The sequence below is a fragment of the Rhinichthys klamathensis genome, unplaced genomic scaffold, assembly GCF_029890125.1.
Source record: "Rhinichthys klamathensis goyatoka isolate OS25496 unplaced genomic scaffold, OSU_Roscu_1.1 h1tg000081l_1, whole genome shotgun sequence".
In the NCBI taxonomy this organism is placed as follows: Eukaryota; Metazoa; Chordata; class Actinopteri; order Cypriniformes; family Leuciscidae; genus Rhinichthys; species Rhinichthys klamathensis.
The window spans coordinates 356070-378890 of NW_026606623.1; the positions used below are offsets into that span (position 1 = coordinate 356070).

General features: G+C 41.1%; 2 protein-coding genes across 4 annotated transcripts in view; one reads left to right on the forward strand and one right to left on the reverse strand.

Moving 5' to 3' along the window:
* bcl9 (BCL9 transcription coactivator) overlaps positions 1-13953 on the forward strand; it is a 127003-nt gene extending 113050 nt beyond the window's left edge. For all 3 annotated transcript variants that reach the window (XM_056251319.1, XM_056251317.1, XM_056251318.1), the window contains 6 exons: positions 2224-2334; positions 4063-4222; positions 8195-8294; positions 8395-10684; positions 10976-11260; positions 11360-13953. In XM_056251319.1, the coding sequence (XP_056107294.1) occupies positions 2224-2334; positions 4063-4222; positions 8195-8294; positions 8395-10684; positions 10976-11260; positions 11360-12477 (4064 nt within the window). In that variant the 3' untranslated portion in view covers positions 12478-13953. The remainder of the gene's footprint in view (positions 1-2223; positions 2335-4062; positions 4223-8194; positions 8295-8394; positions 10685-10975; positions 11261-11359) is intronic.
* Positions 13954-16292: 2339 nt separating this feature from the next.
* On the reverse strand, positions 16293-22595 carry gja5b (gap junction protein, alpha 5b). The gene is made up of 2 exons (XM_056251320.1): positions 22179-22595; positions 16293-17632 (listed from the first exon to the last, which is right to left on the reverse strand). Exon 2 carries the CDS (start codon positions 17614-17616, stop codon positions 16501-16503), a length of 1116 nt encoding a protein of 371 aa, XP_056107295.1. The 5' UTR covers positions 17617-17632; positions 22179-22595; the 3' UTR covers positions 16293-16500.
* Positions 22596-22821: the final 226 nt, after the last annotated feature.

Here is a 22821-nt window from a genome sequence, read left to right on the forward strand (position 1 = left end):
ACTAAAAATAGGTACAATGTGCTTGCCATGCATTATGATCATTGTATATTAAACTTGAGCATTCAGTTAAAGCAGCAGTCTGTAATTTTTGCTGCTGTAGCGGTTAATAAACAGAAGTGCATGCGTCTTGCGGATAAACATTGTAGCCGAAGCTACTTCTCTCTGTTTGTGTCTAGGACGAGTCATGCAGGTACTGGGCTACTCCGCAGTGGTAAAACCCGTACCAGTCTAAAATTGTCTGAATATAAACACTTATTATATGTGTACCGTAGTGATTCAGAATAAGACAACGACATGGTTTGTAAAATGGATTCATGATGTTCGCTTATTATATAAATTTGATATAAATCGCAAGAAAAGCCTGACGTGTACGGACAACTATACGTTATTTAAGCATATTCTCATAACCGGTAGTATAACAAGCCTATATGCACGTTTAATTGTTATACTAGTTTGACATGACAACCCTAACCCTAACGGAAAAGTTTTGATTCGGGTGTCAAAATACTCTATTTCTCTAAACCCGCTGCTTGTAAAATAGTAGTATTGTTTAATCAACTAGCCTGCTAGTCTCGCGCATCCCTAGTTTTAAGCCATCCTAGACTCCTGTAAAAGTTTCAGGACATCCTGGATTAGTCAACATGGCATGAGGAGAGAATGCCAGAGGATAGCACAGCACTTTCCAGACAAATATGGAATTTATAATGAACAGAAGTGCTCTGTGTATTCATCCAGGATTAAAATTTTAAGGGGACATTTGCTCAGAAAGACTAATAGCTCGTTTCCACCGAGCGGTACAGTACAGTACGATTCGGGATGGTAAACCATGATTCGGCTTGCGTTTCCACCGCCAACAGTACCATACTTGATAGGCATGATGACTCCCGAGGACGCAAGTCTGGTAATTCTACAAAATGCAACAGCGCGTTCTTGAAAGCGTCACTCAGCTCGCTCTGATACTCCGGTTATCGCTGTATGTACATTTTAGGCAACAATAAAACGAAATATGTTATAAAACACCACTCTGCCTCTTTTCGTTTTCATTTAAAGAAATCTTAAACATTAGCCACACAAGTGTGTTTCAGGCAACGCATATTGATTATATTCACTGCATGTATAACGTTAGCCTATTTATTTTAAATTCTAAAAATAATAAACACATTAATATGGTCCAGGCAATATGTGCATTTGTACTCTGATCCTCTTCACTGTAATTAAAATTAAAAATGACAACTCAACCCTGTCTCTTTTTTGTTAAATTTCAGTTTTTATCAATAATAGTCATTATAAAAGTATAAGTAAAAGGTACAAGAAGCTGTACAAGAAGCTATACAATAAGAAAGAAAGCAAACAAAATCAAACATACAAAGTCAGCGCTCTAGTCTAACGTTACAACGGTAAAGTTAAAAAGCCTAAATATATAAAGTTACGAAACTTCACTTAGCCCTCAGCCAAAACGATTGGCCAGGGAACAAATTATAGATTCACGAGACCAAAGATCGCCCATTAGGTCTACACAAGACGAATTATATCTTGTTTAACCACTACAGAGATGTCTGAGTCAGCGGCAAACGTCAGAACGACTAGCCGAGGAAAGGCTGTTCCAGGAGGGGTACATGAGCGCCGAGCGCCCGGTGATCGTCTGGAATGGATCTCACAACCTGGATCAAATTTTTATAAATAAACCAAAGATTTGAGCTTTAAACAACTACGTTCTCACCTGAAAAACTCTTAAAACGACATTTCGTGACACAATAACAGTAGTATAATATTTCAACTGTATATGAAAAAATGGCGCTTGTTGTTGTCATTGATGGAATGTTGTCATTCCCCTTGTAGCACGCGCAAGTGATGATTCTCTGTCAACCAATCAACGTTCTGCAGTGAGTCTAGCTCCACCCTTTAGGTACCGTACCACTGTGCTAGGTACCCCAATGGAAGGGTACTGAAAAAGTGGTACGGTTCGGCATTTTGGTACCATTCACAACTTTTGACAGTGGAAACAGAAATAATTGCGTACCGTACGGTACCGCTCGGTGGGAAAGAGCCATAAGACCTGTCTGGTACTGCACTGCCCTGCCATTGGTGATTTGTTATATTTTCTATCCTCTTGGTGTTTGAGAAACAAACCTACAATTCAGTAGCAATGTACTTCATGGCAGTAGAAATCTCATGACCATTTCATGAACATTATTGTAATCATGCTCTTCTGTCTCTCTTAAGAAATAGGTAGTAGAGCAAAACGGTTATGTGTTGGAGAGCGGCGGTTGCCCTACAGCGGTGCAGATTGGTGTTCAGGGGGAGAGAGCGATGAAGATGACCCAGGATTCTTCAGTACGTAGTTTCAGTATTTCATTTTATTTATTTGTTTATTGTATTTGTAATAAAGCGCATGTAAAGTATACATTAATATTTTTTACCTTAAAAATGTAGGTATGAAACTCTTGATGGTTATTCTTGTCACCTGGTGGCATAGAATTATTATGCAATATCCACATTCAGATCAAGCATTTGTAATAACTTGCAGTATTCTATTGAAGAACTTTGCATGACGATTAATGCAATTGCTAAACTAATGACATTTAAAAGTATTGCTGTGCTGTTACTGCAGTCAAATGTTAATGTCAATGTTTTGTCATGCTTAGTGTATCATCAGGCTCACACAAAATCTACACACGGAACTTTGTGAATCCTAGCAGTTCGAGTTTAATGCGTAAATTCAAAGTTGTGTACATACCATACAAGCATTCATGACTATCAATCTGTCATTTTAGTTCCATTGATTATAGTGAGTACAGGGTTCTCAAGTCTCACGCATTGGCTGTGAGACACACGCAATTCAACCAGTTCACACGCTCACACGCCACACCTTATATATCTCACGCTGAAAAGGCAATGTCAACCAAGTTGTCCTGCAAGCTTTATATATAACGTTGTATACGAGGCGCATGCACACAAAGATAAGTTTCCTGCCGCCAGCGCATCCGCATCTCGGCCAGATTGCGTTCGTTACTAGGCAACTTATAGACGCGCGAAGTCCGCGAACACACACAGAAGTTCGGCCACCGCGACATCGCGCGAACACACGTCGTGATGGAGAAAGTTGGAAGAAAGCTCGCCTAACATTTTTAGACTAGAAGTTCTAGAACATTTAATATATAGCCCATCGCAGGGGCGTAATTTATGGGGGGTTGGGGGGGAGATAACCCCCCCAATATTTATACCATGATCACATGAAAAATATGCAGAACAATTTTTTAAAACTATATTAAACATTACAACCCCCCAATGTTCAAACCAAATCTACGCCCTTGGCCCATCGTATACATTATTGATGCAGTCAAAAACTCTACAACTGCTTTGCAACCAGGCCAAAAGCTTTGGCTCAGTTTGGCTAAGGTAATGTTATTGGGTATGGGAAGGAATGAAGATGTATTTCTTCAGTTTATTTTAAATTCTATATTATACTGTATTAATAGTATTTCTAGTTACATTAAGGCTAAAGCAGAGTGCTCTTGGTAATATTGTATATCCTGTCAAAACATACATTTAGCCTAATCATTGCCATTGCATTTGTATTTTTCAAAGATGTCAGGGAAAAATGCAAAAATATTGTTTTTCCAAACATTTTGGAGCAATTTGTTACATATTTGTAGCCTAATTTTGAAATATAACATTAAAGAGTAGGCCTATATTTGATGTGATGAATTGCTCTGTCATTTATCAGATTTACCAATTGTTATAATTTCAATTTTTGCTGGTTAATTATGAACAATGGGTAAAATTGGGGGCGGGGCTCCATTTAGGCTCCTCCCCTAACCGCATGTGATCTCACTCCACGCTTTTGATAAAACTTGAGAACCCTGTGAGTAGTAAGAGTGTAGTACTTTCAGATGTGTTTTAACAGATTTTTCCAAATGCATTCTGTTGTTTTTCCCAAAAATTTGAAAATACAAAAAGTCTGCAGATTCTTTGTGTATCCACAGAATGATTGGCAAAATGTACCTTATTGTGGCTAATGCTATTTGATGATAACTATAACATTTATTATGTTTTGCACAGACTGTAACTCCTCTGACATAAAGCCAGATCCAGGTGCTCTTTCTGCCTCTACGCCTACCCACAATACAGTTGGAGGACAAAGCACAACGTCTGAACTGGGTAGTGGGCAGAAACCAGGGTCAAAGGTTGTTTACGTCTTCACCACAGAGATGGCCAACAAGTAAATATTTTCTTGTTTATTCATTTTTTAATAATGTTTGTTGTCTTATTATAATTGTGAATGTGTGCTAACATTTAAAAAAAAAAAAAAAAAAAAAAAACAGGATGCCCTCAGGTGCACTGCTAAAAACGCAGTTGTTTTGTTAAATCATAGTGTCAAGGTTTTGTCAGTTCAAAGAAGCAAATCCCACTATCACTATCTCTCTTTCACATTTCCTTTTTGCTGAGCTAAGAAATGTTTTAAAGTAGTAGTGGTAAAAGATGAAAGTGTTCGAGCATTGACAGCAGCATGTTTGCTTAAACTAGACCCTCAGATGGCAGATATTAGAATGCCAGATATTAGGTGACAGGAGCTTTCAGACATTCTGTGATCATAAGAAGAGTCTCACACAGAGCAGTGCCATTACTGCTCTGACATCACACTAGATGGGACTGAGCCCAGTGTCAAATTCTTATGACTGTTTGTCCATCTTCTAGACCTGTTGTAAATGTGGATAGGATCTGCTGCATGGACATTAACCCTCTGGGGACCAGAGTGTTTTTGGGGCCCTTGGGATGTTTTGACATGCACTGACATTTGTGCTTTTTTCAGTTATTTATAAACATGTTAATGGCAAAGGTGTAAATTCACTCTATATAGCACAAACTTGGCTACCATGATGAGTGAGCAACATGTATGTACATGTTTGTATTTTTAATAGAATAATGTTTATGCGTGGTTATTGAAAAAAATAAAAATGAAAGTTGCTGAAATAAGACCACAAAACACATATTGATTATTTCTTCAAAAGACTTTTGAAAATTGTATCACATAGCCTAGAATATTTGCTCCAAAACTATGTGAGAATCATCCTGACTACTCATTCAGATAAGTCAATAAAGTCTTTTACATTTTTAATGACGTGTTTTGTTTGAGAAAGCTTTATGCAGGAGGCGTGGTCTCTCATTAATATGTGTGGAATTTCACACCTGACAAAGACCCTCCCCATAATGGCCCTATTAGGTGCTATCAGGCCATATCATTACAGGAGCTTTGCACAAAGAATGAGGAGATTTAAAAAAGAATGGCTTTTAGATTGTTTGGATTTATATAAGGAAAATACAGGGTGCATACGTCTGGACACTTCTATCACACACCCTTCACCATATAGACATGGTTTTATTTCAGTTCAAAGTTCAAAGTTAGAGTTGGAAACATCTTGAAAAGAAAATTGTCTTTCTCCATAAATGTCTTAGTTTGATCATACATATTTCAAAGTTGAGGATTCATTATTTTGATATAGCTTGAACATACACTATAACATCTTAGTTGATTAGTTTATTGACAAAACATACTATATATTTAACATACGAGCAGAAACTCCTAAAAAAAGCTTATTTGATGTCTATTTTAGAGTAAAAACTTTATCCAAAACGAGTCAACGAAATGTTATTTAGTCTGTAACAGTGCGTATCTGTGCGTTCATTCATTCATTCACACACACACACACACACACACACACACACACACACACACACACACACACACACACACACACACACACACACACACACACACAAACATGATTCACATTTAACAGTACGCTATTTTTCCGTTTACAGACACTACGTTATTCTATATCGCGATTAGAACAAAGCACTTGCAAAAAACACTTACTTCTCAGCTGAATCTGTTCATCCTCGCAGTGAAAATAAACCCAGTGGTAAATGTCCCAGGATTGTTCCTCATATAGCCGCGCAAGACGACAGTAGATTAATCTGACTAAAAAATAATGTGTGTTTTCAGAGTTTATGGGCGTTAACGCGTCTCAATGTGTTGCTTCTAGTGTTGTCACGATACCAAAATTATTGTTTCGATACCGATACCAAGTCAAGAATTGCGATTTCGATACTTTTTCGATACTTTTCCTGAAAAGGGAGAAACACCCTCAAATATCATTGCTGTGCTTTATTTTAAAACTGGGACAACATTCCAATCATAACACACTAATAAATGAACATTTGAACAGCAGATAGGCTATAATAACCATTTGAACAAAATATGAAATATGAAAAATATAAAAAATAAATTAGAGCAATGACATTCAAGGTAAAAAAATAAATAAATTTTGCAGCATTATCTCAGTTATCATAAGAAACATAAGATTTTATCAATATCAATGCCACTGACGATTCTGCTTATCGATCCGATTCTTTAACGATTCTCTTATCGATTCATGATAGCATTGTGTGGAAAAAAGTAGTCATATGCTTTTTCGGGGGGAAAAACCAAGTGTTTTTATTTGTTTTATGTAATTTATGTAATAAATGAAACCTTATTACAAAGTGTTAACGATTAGTTATACACCGATTCAGACAGATCAGTTGTTTTAACCATTCATTAAAACGAATCGGTTCAAATGAGTCATTAGTTCGCGAATTGGACGTGTCATTATCGGACGTGTGCGCGTTGTGTGATTATCCAGGCGGTTACATCCCACCGTCATCACAGAAAACATTTCATGACTGGATAGTTTTTTTTTCGTTTATTTAAAGTGTGGTTTATGTCAGCTGAATGTGCGGAACGATTCAGAGAAGATAAGGCAACGTATTTTACCACAATTTACACCCAGCGGTAATTCAAAAAAAAAAAAAAAACTCCGAATGCTCCACATGAAACTTTAGTCTCCCGACCTTACCATCGTGTCGAATTATTTTGATTAATATGTGCGAGGGAGAGAGAGAGAGCAAGACAGCGCTTAGTTTTGAGACGGTGAAGCCTTGTTTATACTTTCGCCTGGCTCCGCAGAGAGAGAGAGAGTGCGCGCGCGCGACCGGGGCTCGCTCACTCTCTCTCTCTCTCTCTCTCTCTGCTCGTTCAGTTCACGCGCCCTGTCACACGCGCATGAGGAGAAAAACACAGACGCCCATTATAGGGAGGCACTGGAAGCGTGCGTTGCACACACCAACATGCAATACTCTCTTACAAATCTGGAACGCGGTCATTCTTAGAAGTATCGATACTAATAAATTTAGGTATCGTGAAGTTTTTAATTTCCGAGTATCGCGATACTTTTGAAGTATCGGTGCACCGTGCAACACTAGTTGCTTCACATATTTGCGTTTGAACAGCGCGTGCTCTCCGTGGGCGTGTCACATTACCAGGGATAATCAGCTGAGAGAACGATAATGAGACGGGCTGACACGTCTCTCTTTTTATATAGATGACATAAACGGAGAATATTAATTTTAGTTTTGAATCGGATCATTTAAAAGTACAAACTCAAACGATTTAAAAGATATATTGCTTATGGCTGGGTGAATAGTATTAGCTGAGTTGTGTTGAAGATTAGAGACGTGCTCCAGAAAAAAAGTTCACGGTGACTGAGAGGCAGAACGCACACCCTGTTTATTTTCTTTATTTTACAAAAGCACAATATTTTATTTCGATTGTATGTGGGCACATAAAAAAGTAGACATTTAACAGATTATTTTCTCATATTTCTTAACTCTATATGAACAGAAATGATGGTAGTACTTTAAGTCTATTTTTCTGCTATGTGAAAAAAAACGACCAAAACGCGCCCGCGCGTTTCTGGTCCCCAGAGGGTTAACAGTACCCATTATTAGTTTAAGTGGTGAGAGTGTTCTAAATGATAAAGCTGAATTGTGTAATTTTTGTAACACTATCATCACCGAACAGAATAGCAAAAAGGTCCTCAAATTGGTTGAGCCAATGTCGCTGTGTGTGACTATTTGGGATGCTTAAACAGAGCAATGATATGATAGTGCCACAGATTCAGAATGTTTCATTTTCAAGAAAATCAACGAACAAATTTAGTTGTTTTTACACATTAAACTGGTACTGATGGTTTTAACAAAAATTACTTACTTTAAAAATATTAGACATGAAAGGTTCCTCAGAGAAGACATTTATTTTTCATCAGTGCAGTTATGCAAAGCTTTGACTATGACGGTTTTCTTCCCATCTCAGGGCAGCAGATGCAGTCATAACGGGGCATGTGGAAAACATCATCACTTACCACATGAATAATATCTCTAACGGCAAGGGTGGAAAGCCCCAGCTCCCCCTGGTAAGAAAGGACATCACTGAATTGTGTTTGCTCTAAATGTCATGATTTTCACAGACACATTGTAAATGTTTTTTTTGTTTTTTTTTCATGTCTGTTTTAGAACAATCAGATTGGGTCCCTCAGAAGTGACTCTAAACAACAGGGAGTTCCGTCCCAGCAACAGCCCTCATCTCTCTCCAGTGATCAGAACCACCAAGCAGCCTCTAAAGTAGCGCAGTCAGGCCAGCAGCAACAACCTCAAGCGCAACCCACCCAACCTCAGCAGCCAACCCAGGGGGCAAAACCAAATAGCCTCCCTCCAGACAATGCACCTTCAGCTGGTATGGACTCTAAGAGCCTCCCCAGCAGTAGCCCACAAGATGGTGCTGGATCCCATGATGGTAGCAACTCTGCAGGGACACCTGGTGGCCAGGCCTCCAACCAGCCTCCCAATGCTGGCCCTCAACAGAGCTTCCCATCCCTAGATCTACCTAAAGGGGCAGATGCTAAGCTCACAGCGCAACACCACCAGCAGCTGGCTCATGAAATCATGTCTAGCATGGGGGACAACTCTGAGGGGCTTTCCCAAGAGCAACTTGAACACCGGGAACGTTCCTTACAGACTTTACGTGATATACAGCGAATGCTCTTCCCAGACGACAAGGACATGGCTTCCATGGGCCAAGGAAACATGGTTGGACCTCCACCCAATTCTGCAATGATGGAAGGAGGGCCCAAGAAACCAGAACAAGGGCCTCTCCAAGCCATGATGGCTCAGTCACAAAGCCTTGGGAAGCCAGGTGGTCCAGGAGGACCACGTCCTGATGGGCCTCCCTTTGGTCCACCTGGTCCTAGGGACATGCCCTTTTCTCCAGATGATCTTGGACCCCCGCCACCTGGTCCAGGACCTATGAACTCGCATCCAGGTCCTGGCGGAGAGCATGGAGACCATATGACTCCAGAGCAGATAGCCTGGCTAAAATTGCAGCAAGAGTTCTATGAGGAGAAGAAGCGCAAGCAGGAACAAATGCAGCACAGACCAATGGGAGACATGATGCTCCATCAGGGTGGACCTAGAGGAATGATGCGAGGCCCACCACCACCCTACCAGATGAATCCTGGAGAGGTGTGGGGCCCTGGTGGCCCTGAACCATTCCCTGACCAGATGAACATGGGCCCCAGAGGGATGCATCCACACATGCAGAGGATGCCTGGCTTCCCAGGTATGATGAACCCTGATATGGATGGAGGGCCCAATGCTATGCCCAGACCTGGAATGAACTGGCCTGATGATATGCCCAAAATGGGCGATGGGAGGGGATTCCCTCCTGGCCAAGGCATGTTTGGAGGTCCGGGTGGAAGGGTGGAAAGATTCCCCAATCCTCAGTCTGTACAGGAAGCTATGTTCCATCAAGGTATGGGTGATAAGCAAGGCATGGGTCTTACACCTGGCATGATGATGGAGATGAATCGAATGATGGGTAATCAAAGACCCATGGAGCCTGGAAATGGAGGTGGCATGATGTTTCCCAGAATGCCAGTTGATGGTCCAATGAGCCCCTCCTCAAGAATGGAGTTTGTGAAAGGTCTTGGTCGAGACATGGGTGAATTTGGTATGGGGCCTGGTAACCTCAATGTAAACATGGGCCCTGGCCCTCAGATGATGCCCCCTAAGATGAGAGATCCACCAATGAATCTTAGTCCAGAGGAAATTATGAAGATGAGGCAAGGTGGAGGTCCAATGCCTGAGAATGTGATTCCTTCACAGAGAATGATGCAGGGGCCTCCTTTCCCTGACCAGCCCCATCCAGGAGACCTTAACATGGGACCCAACCGACAGTTCCCTGGCATGGGTCCCCAAGGCCCTGGAAATCCCAGAGGTCCCAGAGGCGAGCCTCCCTTTCTACCTGACCAAAGAGGTAATGTGGGTGGAAATGGACGTCTTAGTCATATGCCTCCTTTACCACCAAACCAGGCTCCCAACAGCTCAGGGCTTCCGCCCGGCCAGAGAAATATGAGTCGCAAGCCCTCAGACCTGAATGTCCAGTCTGGCCCCGCTAACTCGCCCAATGTCAACCCGCTAAAGTCACCAACACTGCGGCAGGTCCAGTCTCCAATGCTGGGCTCACCATCAGGTAACCTCAAGTCTCCACAGACACCGTCCCAGCTGGCTGGTATGCTTAGTGGGCCTTCAGCTGCAGCAGTAGCAGCAGCGGCAGCCATTAAATCTCCTCCTATGATGGGCTCAGCAGGGGCATCACCCGTCCATATGAAGTCACCCTCGCTCCCTGCCCCCTCCCCCGGCTGGACGTCATCACCCAAGCCACCCATGCAAAGCCCAGGAATCCCTCAGAACAACAAAGCACCCCTTAGCATGACGTCACCAAATATGATGGGCAGTGTAGAGCAAGGTAAAATAAAAATTCCTGCCTCCTTTATTGACCATTATGAATATTGTATAAGTTTACTTTTTAGTACATGTTCATGTGCCATATTTGTATGTTGATGCAGGAACTTTGAAGGTTTTTTCTGTTTTCATGTGGTCCCAATTATTCCTGCTAATAATACTGTTAAAACAGGACTGTTTTTAGTAATGTGTTTGTAGCAGCTAAGAGATGTCAAATAAAAGGTCATTGGTAAAAGCTCTTCATCCTTCCTTTTCTCTCCTCTTAACCTCTTCTGCCCTATTCTCCTGTTCTCAGGCGGTAATCCTCCTCCCTCGGCTCCTCCATCCAGTAGTTCCTCCAGTCAACCAGGTGGTATGAATGTGCAAGGAAGTCTTCCATCCAGCAGCCCCTATACCATGCCCCCAGAACCAACGCTATCCCAAAATCCTCTTTCCATCATGATGTCCCGGATGTCCAAGTTTGCCATGCCCAGTTCTACACCTCTCTACCATGATGCAATCAAAACCGTGGCCAGCTCTGATGATGACTCGCCACCTGCTCGATCGCCAAACCTGCCATCTATGAACAACAGCATGCCCGGTAATGTCCATAGGAGTTAATGAATATGCGGTAGTATTATTGGTGTCATTTCCTGGAGGGCTTTTCCACTAAATCACAATCTTTTTGTTCTCTTTATAGGTATGGGTGTGAACCATCACCCAGGTCATCCTCGAATGATGACACCTAACTCTTCTGGCCCCATGCCTTCCCTTAGCCCAATGGGGATGAACACTATGGGCTCCCAGCCACTTTCCCATGGCATGCCAAACCAGATGCCCTCGCCCAATCCCATGGGCCCTAATATGCCTCCTCACTCTGGGCCTATGGGTCCAGGCATGATGCCTCATGGTATTATGATGAACCCAGTCTCACAAGATCCTGCCATGGTCAACAACCAGATGATGTCACAGGGACGTATGGGTCTTCCTCACCGAGGACAGGGCTTCCCCCCTGGACAATCACCTCCACAACAGATCCCCTTCCCTCACAATGGTCCTGGGCACCAGGGTGGCTTTCCTCATGGGATGGGTTTCCAAGGAGAAGGGGGCCCACTGAGCAGGATGAGCAGTATGCCTCATGGACCTGGTGGTGAGCCAGTTATGTGTAAACCTAATACTCCAGGAGGCCAGGAGTTTAATAACATGCCGGGTGTCTTCAATGATTCGGATCTACACGAGGTCATGCGACCAGGTGCGTCAGGTATCCCTGAGTTTGACCTCTCTCGAATTATCCCTTCAGAGAAGCCCAGCCAGACTCTATCCTACTTCCCTCGTGGTGGGGATGCCCCTGGTGGGAAGCCACCACACCCGTCTGGCCCACCTGGCTTTCCCCAAATGCAGGGGATGATGGGTGAGGGCAACCCAAGGATGGGCCTCCCCATGCAGGGAATGGGTGGTCCTCCTGGCCCTGGACATATGGGACCACAGGACATGCCCATGGGTAATCCAGGCCACAACCCTATGAGACCCCCAGGTTTCATGGGTCAGGGTATGATGGGGCCTCAGCACAGGATGTTGTCTCCTGGCCATCAGCCAGGAATGATGGGAGGCCCTGGAATGATGCAGGGAAAGGATAGGCCGATGTACAACCACCCTGGCCCTGTAGGCTCTCCTAACATGATGATGTCACTACAAGGGATGAGCGGTCCTCAGCAGACTATGATGATGCCCTCTCAGATGAGGCCTCGAGGAATGGCAGCAGATATGGGCATGGGATTTAACCCTGGACCAGGGAACCCTGGGAATTTAATGTTTTGAGCCTCCATTACAGTTATTAACAATCGAGAAACTGTTTAACCTGTGAAATAGCAACCTTCGTAATGAAATACAAAAAGAAACTGCGTTCTTAAGCAGATATGTATGGAAACCAGGACATTTTTTGTGCACATACACACCCTGACACCTGGTTAGAACAAGGTTTATAGCTTACACAGCGATGGGTATCCATCACAAACACATGGATGTGTTCACAGGGAATCTTTTCCAATGGTAAAGTCATTTAACAGGTGGAAGTGTGAGAAGCTAATTGTTCTTTCCTCAAAGTTGGGCTCAGGTCCGGCACCATTTGGAAGGTACTTTTTCTCTAACTTGGGAATGTATATGGAATTTACAAGACTGACTCGTGTCAAGGATATTTGCTTGACATCGTGGCATGATGCCACATATAAGTCTACAGCAAACCAAGTATGAACGTTTAGGGGCTTCATTGTACTTTTATACATGGGTGGAAACCAAGAAAGATTGTTGAAAAAAAAAAAAAAAAGTCCAAGAACTGAAAGAACAGACATGAAAATGGAAAAGTCAAGGAACATTTTGTCACAAGGTGCACAGTCTTGACTATATGTTTACATCTCATCGCATCACTTCCCTCCAAACAGGAAATGCTCTTTATATGTGTGTACTGTACTTGTGTTGTTAAAGGGATTCTACCAGTGATTTCTATAGTTTTTTTTTCCATCTTCATTTGTAAAGGGGGGATTGAGGTGGTTGTTTGTGGACAGTAGGTGACACAACAACACCACAAAATACTGTGTACTGTGGTGCGTACAGAATATTTTAAATTTAATTTTCTTTGCTACTCCAGTGTATGATAAAACCAAACTAAGACCTCATACAGATCATAGTATTATTAAAAAAAGCACAAACAAGAATTAACTGTAAAGAATAAAGTGTTTTCTTTTCTCCTTTTTTTTAATTGTAGAGAAAAACACTTTGACCGTAAGTAGGAGCAGTAATCAGATTTATGCAGTGTGGTCTCCCGTTCCTGTTTTAGAAACTTCTGTAAGCTGGTCTGGGTACAGGTGAGGGTGACTCTGGAGGGGTGTTTTTGAACCCCATAAACCAGCACTCAGTTCTGCAGTGACGCTCAGGCTACTGTCTGCATATCCGTGTCTGTTTCGACAAGGACTGTCGCTGTTTGCCACCACTGTGGAATACATTGAAAAGATTTTTTTTTTTAATTGCTTGGCTGTGTACAGCTATACAGTGCAGCGCTGACAACATCGGAGCTACTGGAAGGTGGGCTTTTTTTTTTTTTTTTTTTTTTTTTTTTTTTGTAGAAAACAAATGATTATTAAAACAAAAACAGAAAAAAGCTAATAGGTTGTCCTCTTGTCCCTGCCCCTCCTGTGTTGATGCTCGTCATGTGTAACTCCATTGAATTTGGTACTGAACCACTTCCTAAGACTGGGTTGTGGTGTTGGACGACAAATAAAATATATTGTTTGGTATAAAGAGTCTCAATGCCTTTGTGTATATCTCATGGCTCTTTATGGTCTTCCTCTGCCCCCTAGTGGGAGTGCAGGTTATTAAAATTTGACTACCAGTTGCACAAAACCAATAAGACATGATTTTTGTGATCTGTTATGGTTTGTATTTAATCATGTTTCCTTTAGGATTGAGCTAGGATATAACATTTAACCCATGTTAGAAGTGGTGTAGCAAGTGTTTATGATCTAGTGGTCTTGTACTAAAATGTTTTAAGTTGTAATGTAAATTCCACAAAGTGACCTTTTTTGAGTAATGCATTTAACATGTAATAAGCATACTTCCGGTTGCTTTGGATAAAACCATCAGGTAAATAATGGTAAAGCTGAATTTACAATTTCTGAGATTTGTTTTGAAAAATCTGTAATTCGAAGCAATGGTTTTAATATGGTAACCTCGCAAACTACACTTTAAAAAAATATATAATTTAAAAAATAATCAATTTATTTTACAATGTAAATGTTGGTGAATTTTAACATTTAACAGATTCTATATGGCCAGCTAATGGAGGGCAGTCGTGGCCTGAGTCAGATTTGTAACCTTAAGGTTGCCGGTTTGATTCTCAAAAACGGCAGGAAAATGTAGCTGGGGAAGTCCTCTTCCACCGCATGACTGAGCTGCCCTTGAGCAAGGCACCTAACCCCCAATCGATCCCCGGGTGCTGCAGTAAATGGCTGCCCATTACTCCGGCTGCGTGTGTCCAGCATCTGTGATGCGACTGTATATTGGAGAAAAATGGGTAAGTTTGGCTTGAATCTGTGCTGGAAGCGGATCAGTCCTATTCTATCTTCAGTTGCTTTTTCCCCCCAAGTTCCTTCAAAACGCATGTTTGCTGTGGTGCCATGAGCCAACACACGTTCCTCACAGACTGATGGTGAAGAGTGCTTTCCACTGCAGGGATAATTTTAGCTGAGATTGTTTAACAGCTGCTGCAAGTAGACTAGCTCACTTGTTTGGTCCCTATTTATCTATGAGCACAAAAATGTAAAGCACTTCAGTGTCAGGATGTCAGCACATGACCAGAAACTTACACCAAGCACTCTGATGAGGGCGAGTCTTGCTCAACACCACTGACTAGCATGGTATTGTAGTGGAGAGTTATTGCGCCATCTTGTGGTAGCGATGGCATGTTTTGTCTGATGTAGTTTGACATAATAGACCTTATTCATAGCAGCGCCATTTTTAACAGGAATGAAAGTGAGGCTGTGAGGGATAGACTCACCTTTCAGTGAGTAACTGTACTGTTATTTATTGTTTTTGGGTGGTTCTGCTGACGAAACACTGCCGAAATATATTTTCAAGAAATTTTATTAGAAAAAAAAACTGCAGACATCATAAGCTGTGGAAAATGATCAACTAGCGTTTTTACAGTGGATGCTATTGAAAACATGGTAAGTCTATCCATCCCTCACAGCCTCGCTTTCATACCTGACATGGCGCTGCTCTGAATAAGGTCTATGCCACGGTTTTTATTTTTTTATATGGATGTATTGTTCTGATGGATTTTATTTCAAAATCTTTATTTAAAAAAAAAAAGAAATCACCCATGCTTGTTAAATGTTGGCAATGTTAGATTTCGCAACATTTATCTTTACTTCATTGTACAGTAATAACATTAAACTATCTGTTTTTACAAATATAGGATAACAAATGCGAACACAAGTTAAAATGTATACATTTCATATTTTCAGGCATAATATGTACAATTGGGTTTAGTTGAAGATCTCTTCACCCAGATTTTCACAATTTACATCACTCTTTCGCTGTTGGAGTTATTGGATTTTGTCGAAGATGGAATTGTTTCTGCAGAGCTGGCCTCTTATGACAGTCTCGCATATATTCACAGTAATGTTTCCTTTTTGCAGGACTATACATGTCACAATTGTCTCGCACAATCAAAAGGGTCTGTGCAGTCACAGTGAGTGTTCAAAAATCCAAAATGTCTGTCAGACTGTTAGTTCTACATCTATTTTCCATTTAAGAACTGCTTTTGACCAAGATGTGTCACGTTCCTTCTCTCATCAGCAGTCCAGAATGTTTACATGCTGCTCAGATCAGCAAATATATAATCAAGTATATCATAAACATCAAGAAATCACCAATAACATCTCATTTGCCAGTAAAAAAAATCCAAAGTCAGTGAAACCATCTCAATAGTGCATTACTGTTCTAGTGCATTATTGGTTAACTTCAAAGTGAAATTGTGGTGTAGTCAACAAATTCATAGAGGAAAAAGTAGGCAAAGACAAAATTTCCAATGCATAAGTCAAAATGCAGTCAACGAAAGTCGCATTGTTCGCATTTCATGTTGACTTTTCAAAAGTTGAATGATTCTCTTTATATGCATCACTCCACTCTCATTATGCATTTGTGCAAACATGTGAACTGATATTCTGTCTCGGTCTTTTTCGACAGCAATAACGTAGACAAGTTAGTGCAAGTGCCAAATCATAGCATGTTTATGACTAGTCGCAGTAGAGTAGACGACCCTTTTCTAGATGTGATTGGTCGGTGCTATACTGCAAGGTCGTCCGGTCTCATGCGGCTGCTGGTCCCGCTGCTCTTGCTGAACCTTCGCTTGTCCTCATCAAATTCCCTGCTGAGGAATGAAGGCGAGGCGCATGAGTTGGGCGTCTCTGTGGGTGCTTGTGAGAAGCTCAAGAAGTTGACCCCTAGGTAGTCTTGACCTCGGTGGCGTTCGGTAACCATGTTTGCCGAGTTCTGTTGGTGCACCAGTCGGTCGTGAAACGGCGGACAGGTTGGATGTATAAGCGAGTGTGCGTGTGTCTGTATGGTAGGGGAAGACGGTGGCGGTGTCAGGCACTGGTTGAAGTCGGGAGGCGGAGTGCAGGCTCGGTTTGGCGTGGACGGGTTTGGTGAGACTGCAGCCACGGTGGACGGCGTGATCGGTCGTTGTTTGGAAGTCTTATAATCGCGTAGCCACCTCTTGCACTGCTTCCACGCCAAATGATACAGTTCCACGACACTGAGAAACAGAGACACGGCGGCTACCGCCAGCATGAACACAATGAACACGTTCTTCTCCGTAGGTCTTGAGATGTAGCAGTTGACCGCATGTGGACACGGAGGAGCCTTACACACGTAGAGCGCGTTGAGGAAGACTCCGTAGATCAGATACTGGACTGTGATGAAGACCACCTCCATTACGAAGCGGATGAGGATACTAAGTACGTAGGTTTGTAGCAAAGCACCCTTCAATCGCACCTTCCCACCTCCACCTTCATCCTCCTTCCCACAGTCCTTGTCTTTTTCTGGGTACTTCTCCCCATCTCCATCTTCCTGCTCTTTCCGCTTTTTTTCCTCGCTGCGGACGCTGTGCATCGCATGTCCCATGTAGATGAGAGACGGCGTGGACACGAACACTATCTGGAGGACCCAGTAGCGTATATGCGCGATGGGAAACGCTCGGTCGTAACAAACGTTCTCGCACCCGGGCTGCTCCGTGTCGCAGGTGAAGTCTTCCTGCTCGTCGCCCCACGAGGACTCGGCAGCAGTTCCCAGGACCAGGATCCGGAAGATGAAAAGAATGGTGAGCCACACCTTCCCCACCGAGGTGGAATGTTCCTGGACTTCTTCTAGAAAGTTCCCCAGCAGACTCCAGTCAGCCATGACTAGTCAGAAGAGCCTGAGAAAAAGAGGTAGTGTGAAATGAAGGGAGCGGAATAGCATACTATACTCATACTATTTGGGTCAAAGTAGGATATGGGAAAAATAATACTATGCAAGTATGCTATTTCGAATTCAACCATAGTTTGTATAATCATGTCTAGTGCCTTCTCATGCTTTTCTAAAACAAGGACAAGGATGTCAAACATGCAGAGACTGTATATTTAGGTTGTGTTTGTGTTCTTCGATACAAACTTTTCCCACACACTCAAGTGCTGGGAGTCTGGGAAAAGGAGGCAAAAGAATTTAAGGAACCTACAGCTAAAAATAAGCGATGAAGCCGATATTTAGTGGAATTTGTTTTTCTGGGTGGAATGTTTCCTGTTATCATTCTAAAGCCATATGTTTGCTCATAGTAACATTCCCCATAAATGAAATTATTTTGGCATATTAAAATCCAATAAATGTGTTTAAACAGTATTAAACAACATTGTGCTGCATTTTTTTTTTTTTTAAAGACTTTAGCACAATAGTATCCCAACTCAGCTGCTAAAGCTTATCAAATGTAAATGTCATGGGAAAAGTTCCATTTGTCCTTTAGGGCAGGGTGTTGCTGGACAAACATCATGTGTATTATGTAGCTTTTTTGACTTAGTCTCTCTGTTCTGTCCTTTTATACCAATTACCAATTATTCAGTGTAACAATGTTCCTTATTTCTCTCTCGCGCTCTCTCTCTCTCTCTCTCTGTCTCTCTATCTCAAACTGGAATTTAGCGTCAGAGTCTCAGTCCTCCAGGGGGTTTATGGAAAGAGGGAGCCCAAAATACTCTCATCACTTTAACATGAGAACTTGGGAAAGACTGTGTGTGTTTAAGGAGCAGTTTGTCTGTGGGAAGCATTGAAAAGTATAACACTGTGTGTAAACAGACCTTATTCAGATTCACATTATTTTAAGAAAATGTTTCAGCAAGGAGGGAGTGTTCAGTCTTTATCAGCTGGCTCCTCGAATCTAACCACACAGAATGGACTTATTGCTTTATTACTGGTTTGGCTAACAAGTTTTGATTTGTCTCTTAAATTATTAATATTGCTTCATACTTTATAGACAGACATTTATTTTCTTGCTTTCATTTATTATGCCTGAACATAATTATATCCTTATATGCAGGATTTACATGTGTGTATAATCAGACTTGCATACATTTATTATTTATTATTCTGGAATACATGATGATTTTTCATTTGTGGCATTGAGGTCAAATCTATTTTTGTATAATGGCCTTAAGATAAGATAATACAATAATTTTAATTAAAATTAAAATGAGATGTTTTTTATTTATTTATTAATAAGTGGAAAAATACAGTCATCTGGTAATTATCCCAAAATAACGCCCTTTAGGGTGATAGAAGACCTTGTCTCGACCCTAACATCTGTTTTTCTCTCTCAATAATGACCAACTGACTGTACATATCCGTTGCATAGTTTACTATATGTTCAGATTTATTGTTATATATTCAGAATTGATATAATTATTTCCTGTTTGCTATATGTATTGTAATGTTATCAACAAATACCAGGAAGGGCAGTTTGGCATCAGATGTGGGAACCACGTCTTTAAAGACAGACTGAATGTGGCGGAGTCTCTATATAAGTGTGTCTCGCTCCCCTCCTCTTTAAGGAAACAATCTTAAACAATATCATTTCCCTCTTACAAGGCACTTGAAAGGAAACTGACTGGGTTCAAGTCACTGGGGCCAAAGAGGTTAACGGCACATGTAAAAGACTGTGTATTCAGTCATTCAGTTCAAATGTTTATATAATGTTTAAATATAATATAATAATGTTATATTTAATTTATTTTATTTTTGATAAATGACATATTAAATAATATGATATGTGATATGGTATTCAGTTAAATTCAATTCACATTTTTTTGTGCAACTCTTTTCACAACATATCGTTTCAAAGCTGTATTTCATCTTAGCTGTATTTATTTTTGCCAAGTTATCTTAGTGTTAGTTGAGCCTTAATGCTATTGTTAAGTAGGCTAAGTAAAGTAAATGATCTGTCCATCTCAACCTAACTGAACCTTATGCAAACCAGACATTTACATGTGGGTTTTGTTGCAGGGATGTTTTTAGGTGATTCCAAAAGTAGGCCATGGGTCAGCAAACTGTACATCAACAGTCTACTGTATGTGAACGTTTCTCAGCGCTATTTCTGTGTCAGTGAAACTTTCAGGAGGAAGGTGGCGAGACCTACTCCCTTCTCCACTTGTTTACCCGAGGAAGGGAGAACAATGTGGGTGTTTTTTTTTTTGTGTGATTTTTGCGGCAGGGGCATCTGGAGATAGAGCTGCTAAACAGCCATCAAGAAGAGAACCATGCTCTTCCGGTCTCGGTTTGAGTCAGCACTGTGGCAGACGGCACGATAAAGAAAGCCTGCTCGCTACATAGATGTGGAGTTCAACGTCAATAGCAAGGCAAATGGAGATTCTGAATGTATAAAATACAGTAAAAATTGAGCTTAGTTTTAATGAAGTGAATTCAACAGCTAAGCCACTATTGCTAAAGGAATCCAGGCATGGTGATAAGGGGTCTTGTATCACTCTGAAGGTGTTTATTTTGTGATAATGTCATGTCATGCGGGCTGTACTTTATCCGGCTTGTTTGAGTGACAGAGAAAAGATTAATCTCACACAAGTAACCAATGACCTTTCTTCTTTCTCTTTTAGTTTCAGTGAGAAGTCTAACATGACATTCTGTATGATTGTATGTATTTATTTATTCATGGATTCCTTTTTATTTGTTTTTATTCATCTATTTATTTATTTGGTAACACTTTACAATAAGGTTCATTAGTTAACCTTAGTTAATGTATTAACTAACATGAACTAACCATGAGCAATACATTTGTTACTGTTTTTTTTTTTTACATTTGTTACTGTTTATTATTTTTATTTGTTTTATTTATTTGTTATATTTACTTAATTGTTTGTATTTGTTTATTTGTTTTTTTAATTTGTTTATTTGTATTTATTTATATTCATATTTTTTTATTGTTATAGTTTTGTGTTTGTATTCTGCTAAGCTTCAGATAATTTGACAATACAACAGAACAATTAGTTGTCATGCTTGTTATAAAGCACATTAAAACTGATATGATCTTAGATTACTGCTCTCACTACTGATCTACCCATCTAAACCTTTTCCTCTTTATCTGGGTAAATAATTCTGGTTTGTTTTTAGGATTCAAACTAGGAAGTGATACTGGAAGTGAAATCCTGAAGTTTCCCCGATATTATATAGTTGATATTCATCTTACACTGATTCATCTCTGAACAGATGGACAGTGTCTGGTTTACAGTCCAGAAAATCTAGCAGAAGATGAGCTGCAGGAGTGTTTCCAGAAGAATGGGTGTGTGTGTGTGCATGAGTGTGTGATCAGCCATTTAATGCAGCTGACAGCGTGACTGAAATAAGTTGATGACATCTGGAAACTAAGAACAGCAAAAGGAGCAGCTAGGCTAAGCTTTCGAGATTGAGTTCTGCCATCGGATCGTCCCTCACGAGTCCGTTCAAGGCTCTCACTGTGTGTGTATTCAGAGATGCTCTCCTGGGAACCATCATGACCCTTCATTCATCAGGCTTTTCCTATTAGTTCCCAGCATGTTAATTTATTAGAGAGACCAAATATTGATCTGCAGCCAAAGTCTGTAAGGTTAGATTAAATTAGATGGTTAGATCAGTGAAGCGCCTATTGAATTTCATATTTTCATATTCAAAATTCAACTCCTTAAACTCTAATTAAATTCAGGAAGGCGTGTGTGTGTGTGTGTGTGTGTGTATATATATATATGGAATCATTTTGACCATGCTTCAATATTCGACGCTTTAGGCACCCTTTAGCGTCAGTTACATGACGCGATCCTAGGGCGTCATCTTACTGACGCTTTACCTTTAACGTCAGTTAGATGACGCTATCTAATCCTAACCCTACCCCAGACCTAAACCTAGCCGCGTCATCTAACTGACGCTAAAGGTAAAGCGTCAGTAAGATGACGCCCTAGGATCGCGTCATGTAACTGACGCTAAAGGGTGCCTAAAGCGTCGAATATTGAAGCATGGTCAAAATTGTCATTTTAGTGACGCCTTGGGATGAGAATGCGTTGCCAGCATATATATATACACGTGTGTGTGTATATATATATATATGTATATACACACATACATGTGTGTGTGTATATATATATATATATATATATATATATATATATGTGTGTGTGTGTGTGTGTCCTTTTGGGACTCGAGACCTTTAAGAGAAAGATTTGTCAGTGATATTACAACAGGTTTACAGTGTTTGAAAGGTCAGCGATACAATCTATAAAAACCTCTGCATTAAAGGCTTCATCTGCAGTGTTTTATCAAGAAGTAAATCATGCCCAGCTTTTTCAGCTGCATCTGCTTAAACTGACAATTAGCAAGAGGATCTAGAAGCTACACCTTAACAAAGCTAACTGAAACCGAAAAAATGTGTGTGAGTGAATCTGTAACTGTTTTCATACCTTTAACAGCTGTAGATCTGTCAGGTGTCTCTTAAAGATCAGACGGGAGTGTGTCTGTCTCTCTGTAGACTGATGGGTAAAGACTTGGCTGTTTAGTAATAATGCTTGACAGATTCTTGTTCGCTCTGTCTCTTTACCCGAGAACCCTCGCTGTCTCTTCTGCCTTTAGGATGTGGGATTAGTTGCCAGAACCACTTGGCGGTCTGACAGTCGCAGAGCCTCAGAGACCTCCGAGCTTCAGCAGAAGCTTCACTTTGATATATGGTTCTGTTCGTATGTTCTCTGTGATTAACGCCTGAGGTCGAGTGTCTCGGATCAAAGATCCGCGCTGAACAATCTGGATCAGAGTCAGACTGTTGATGCTTTCTTATTGGTGTGGATGTTGAAGACCTGAAGCAGGTACGTTGACGCCTCAGCGTGATACGGGGGATTGAACTATGCTTCTTCTTTTCCCTGTCGTATCTTCCTGACAGGGTCGAGTTGTGGACACAAGGCCGTTTGCAGACAGATCGCTTCTCGCTCACTTGTTGTCAGTATAATCCACAGGCTGATGGCGAAAATGGACTCTTTATTACCCCGGTTGACAAAAAGAAATCTGTCTCCTTCAACGACAAAGCTTGGATGAACCGCTGCAGTTGTTCAG

Bases quoted from the DNA above. Each gene is read 5' to 3' on its own strand.
- gja5b (XM_056251320.1), bottom strand. From the start codon at position 17,616: ATGGCTGACTGGAGTCTGCTGGGGAACTTTCTAGAAGAAGTCCAGGAA.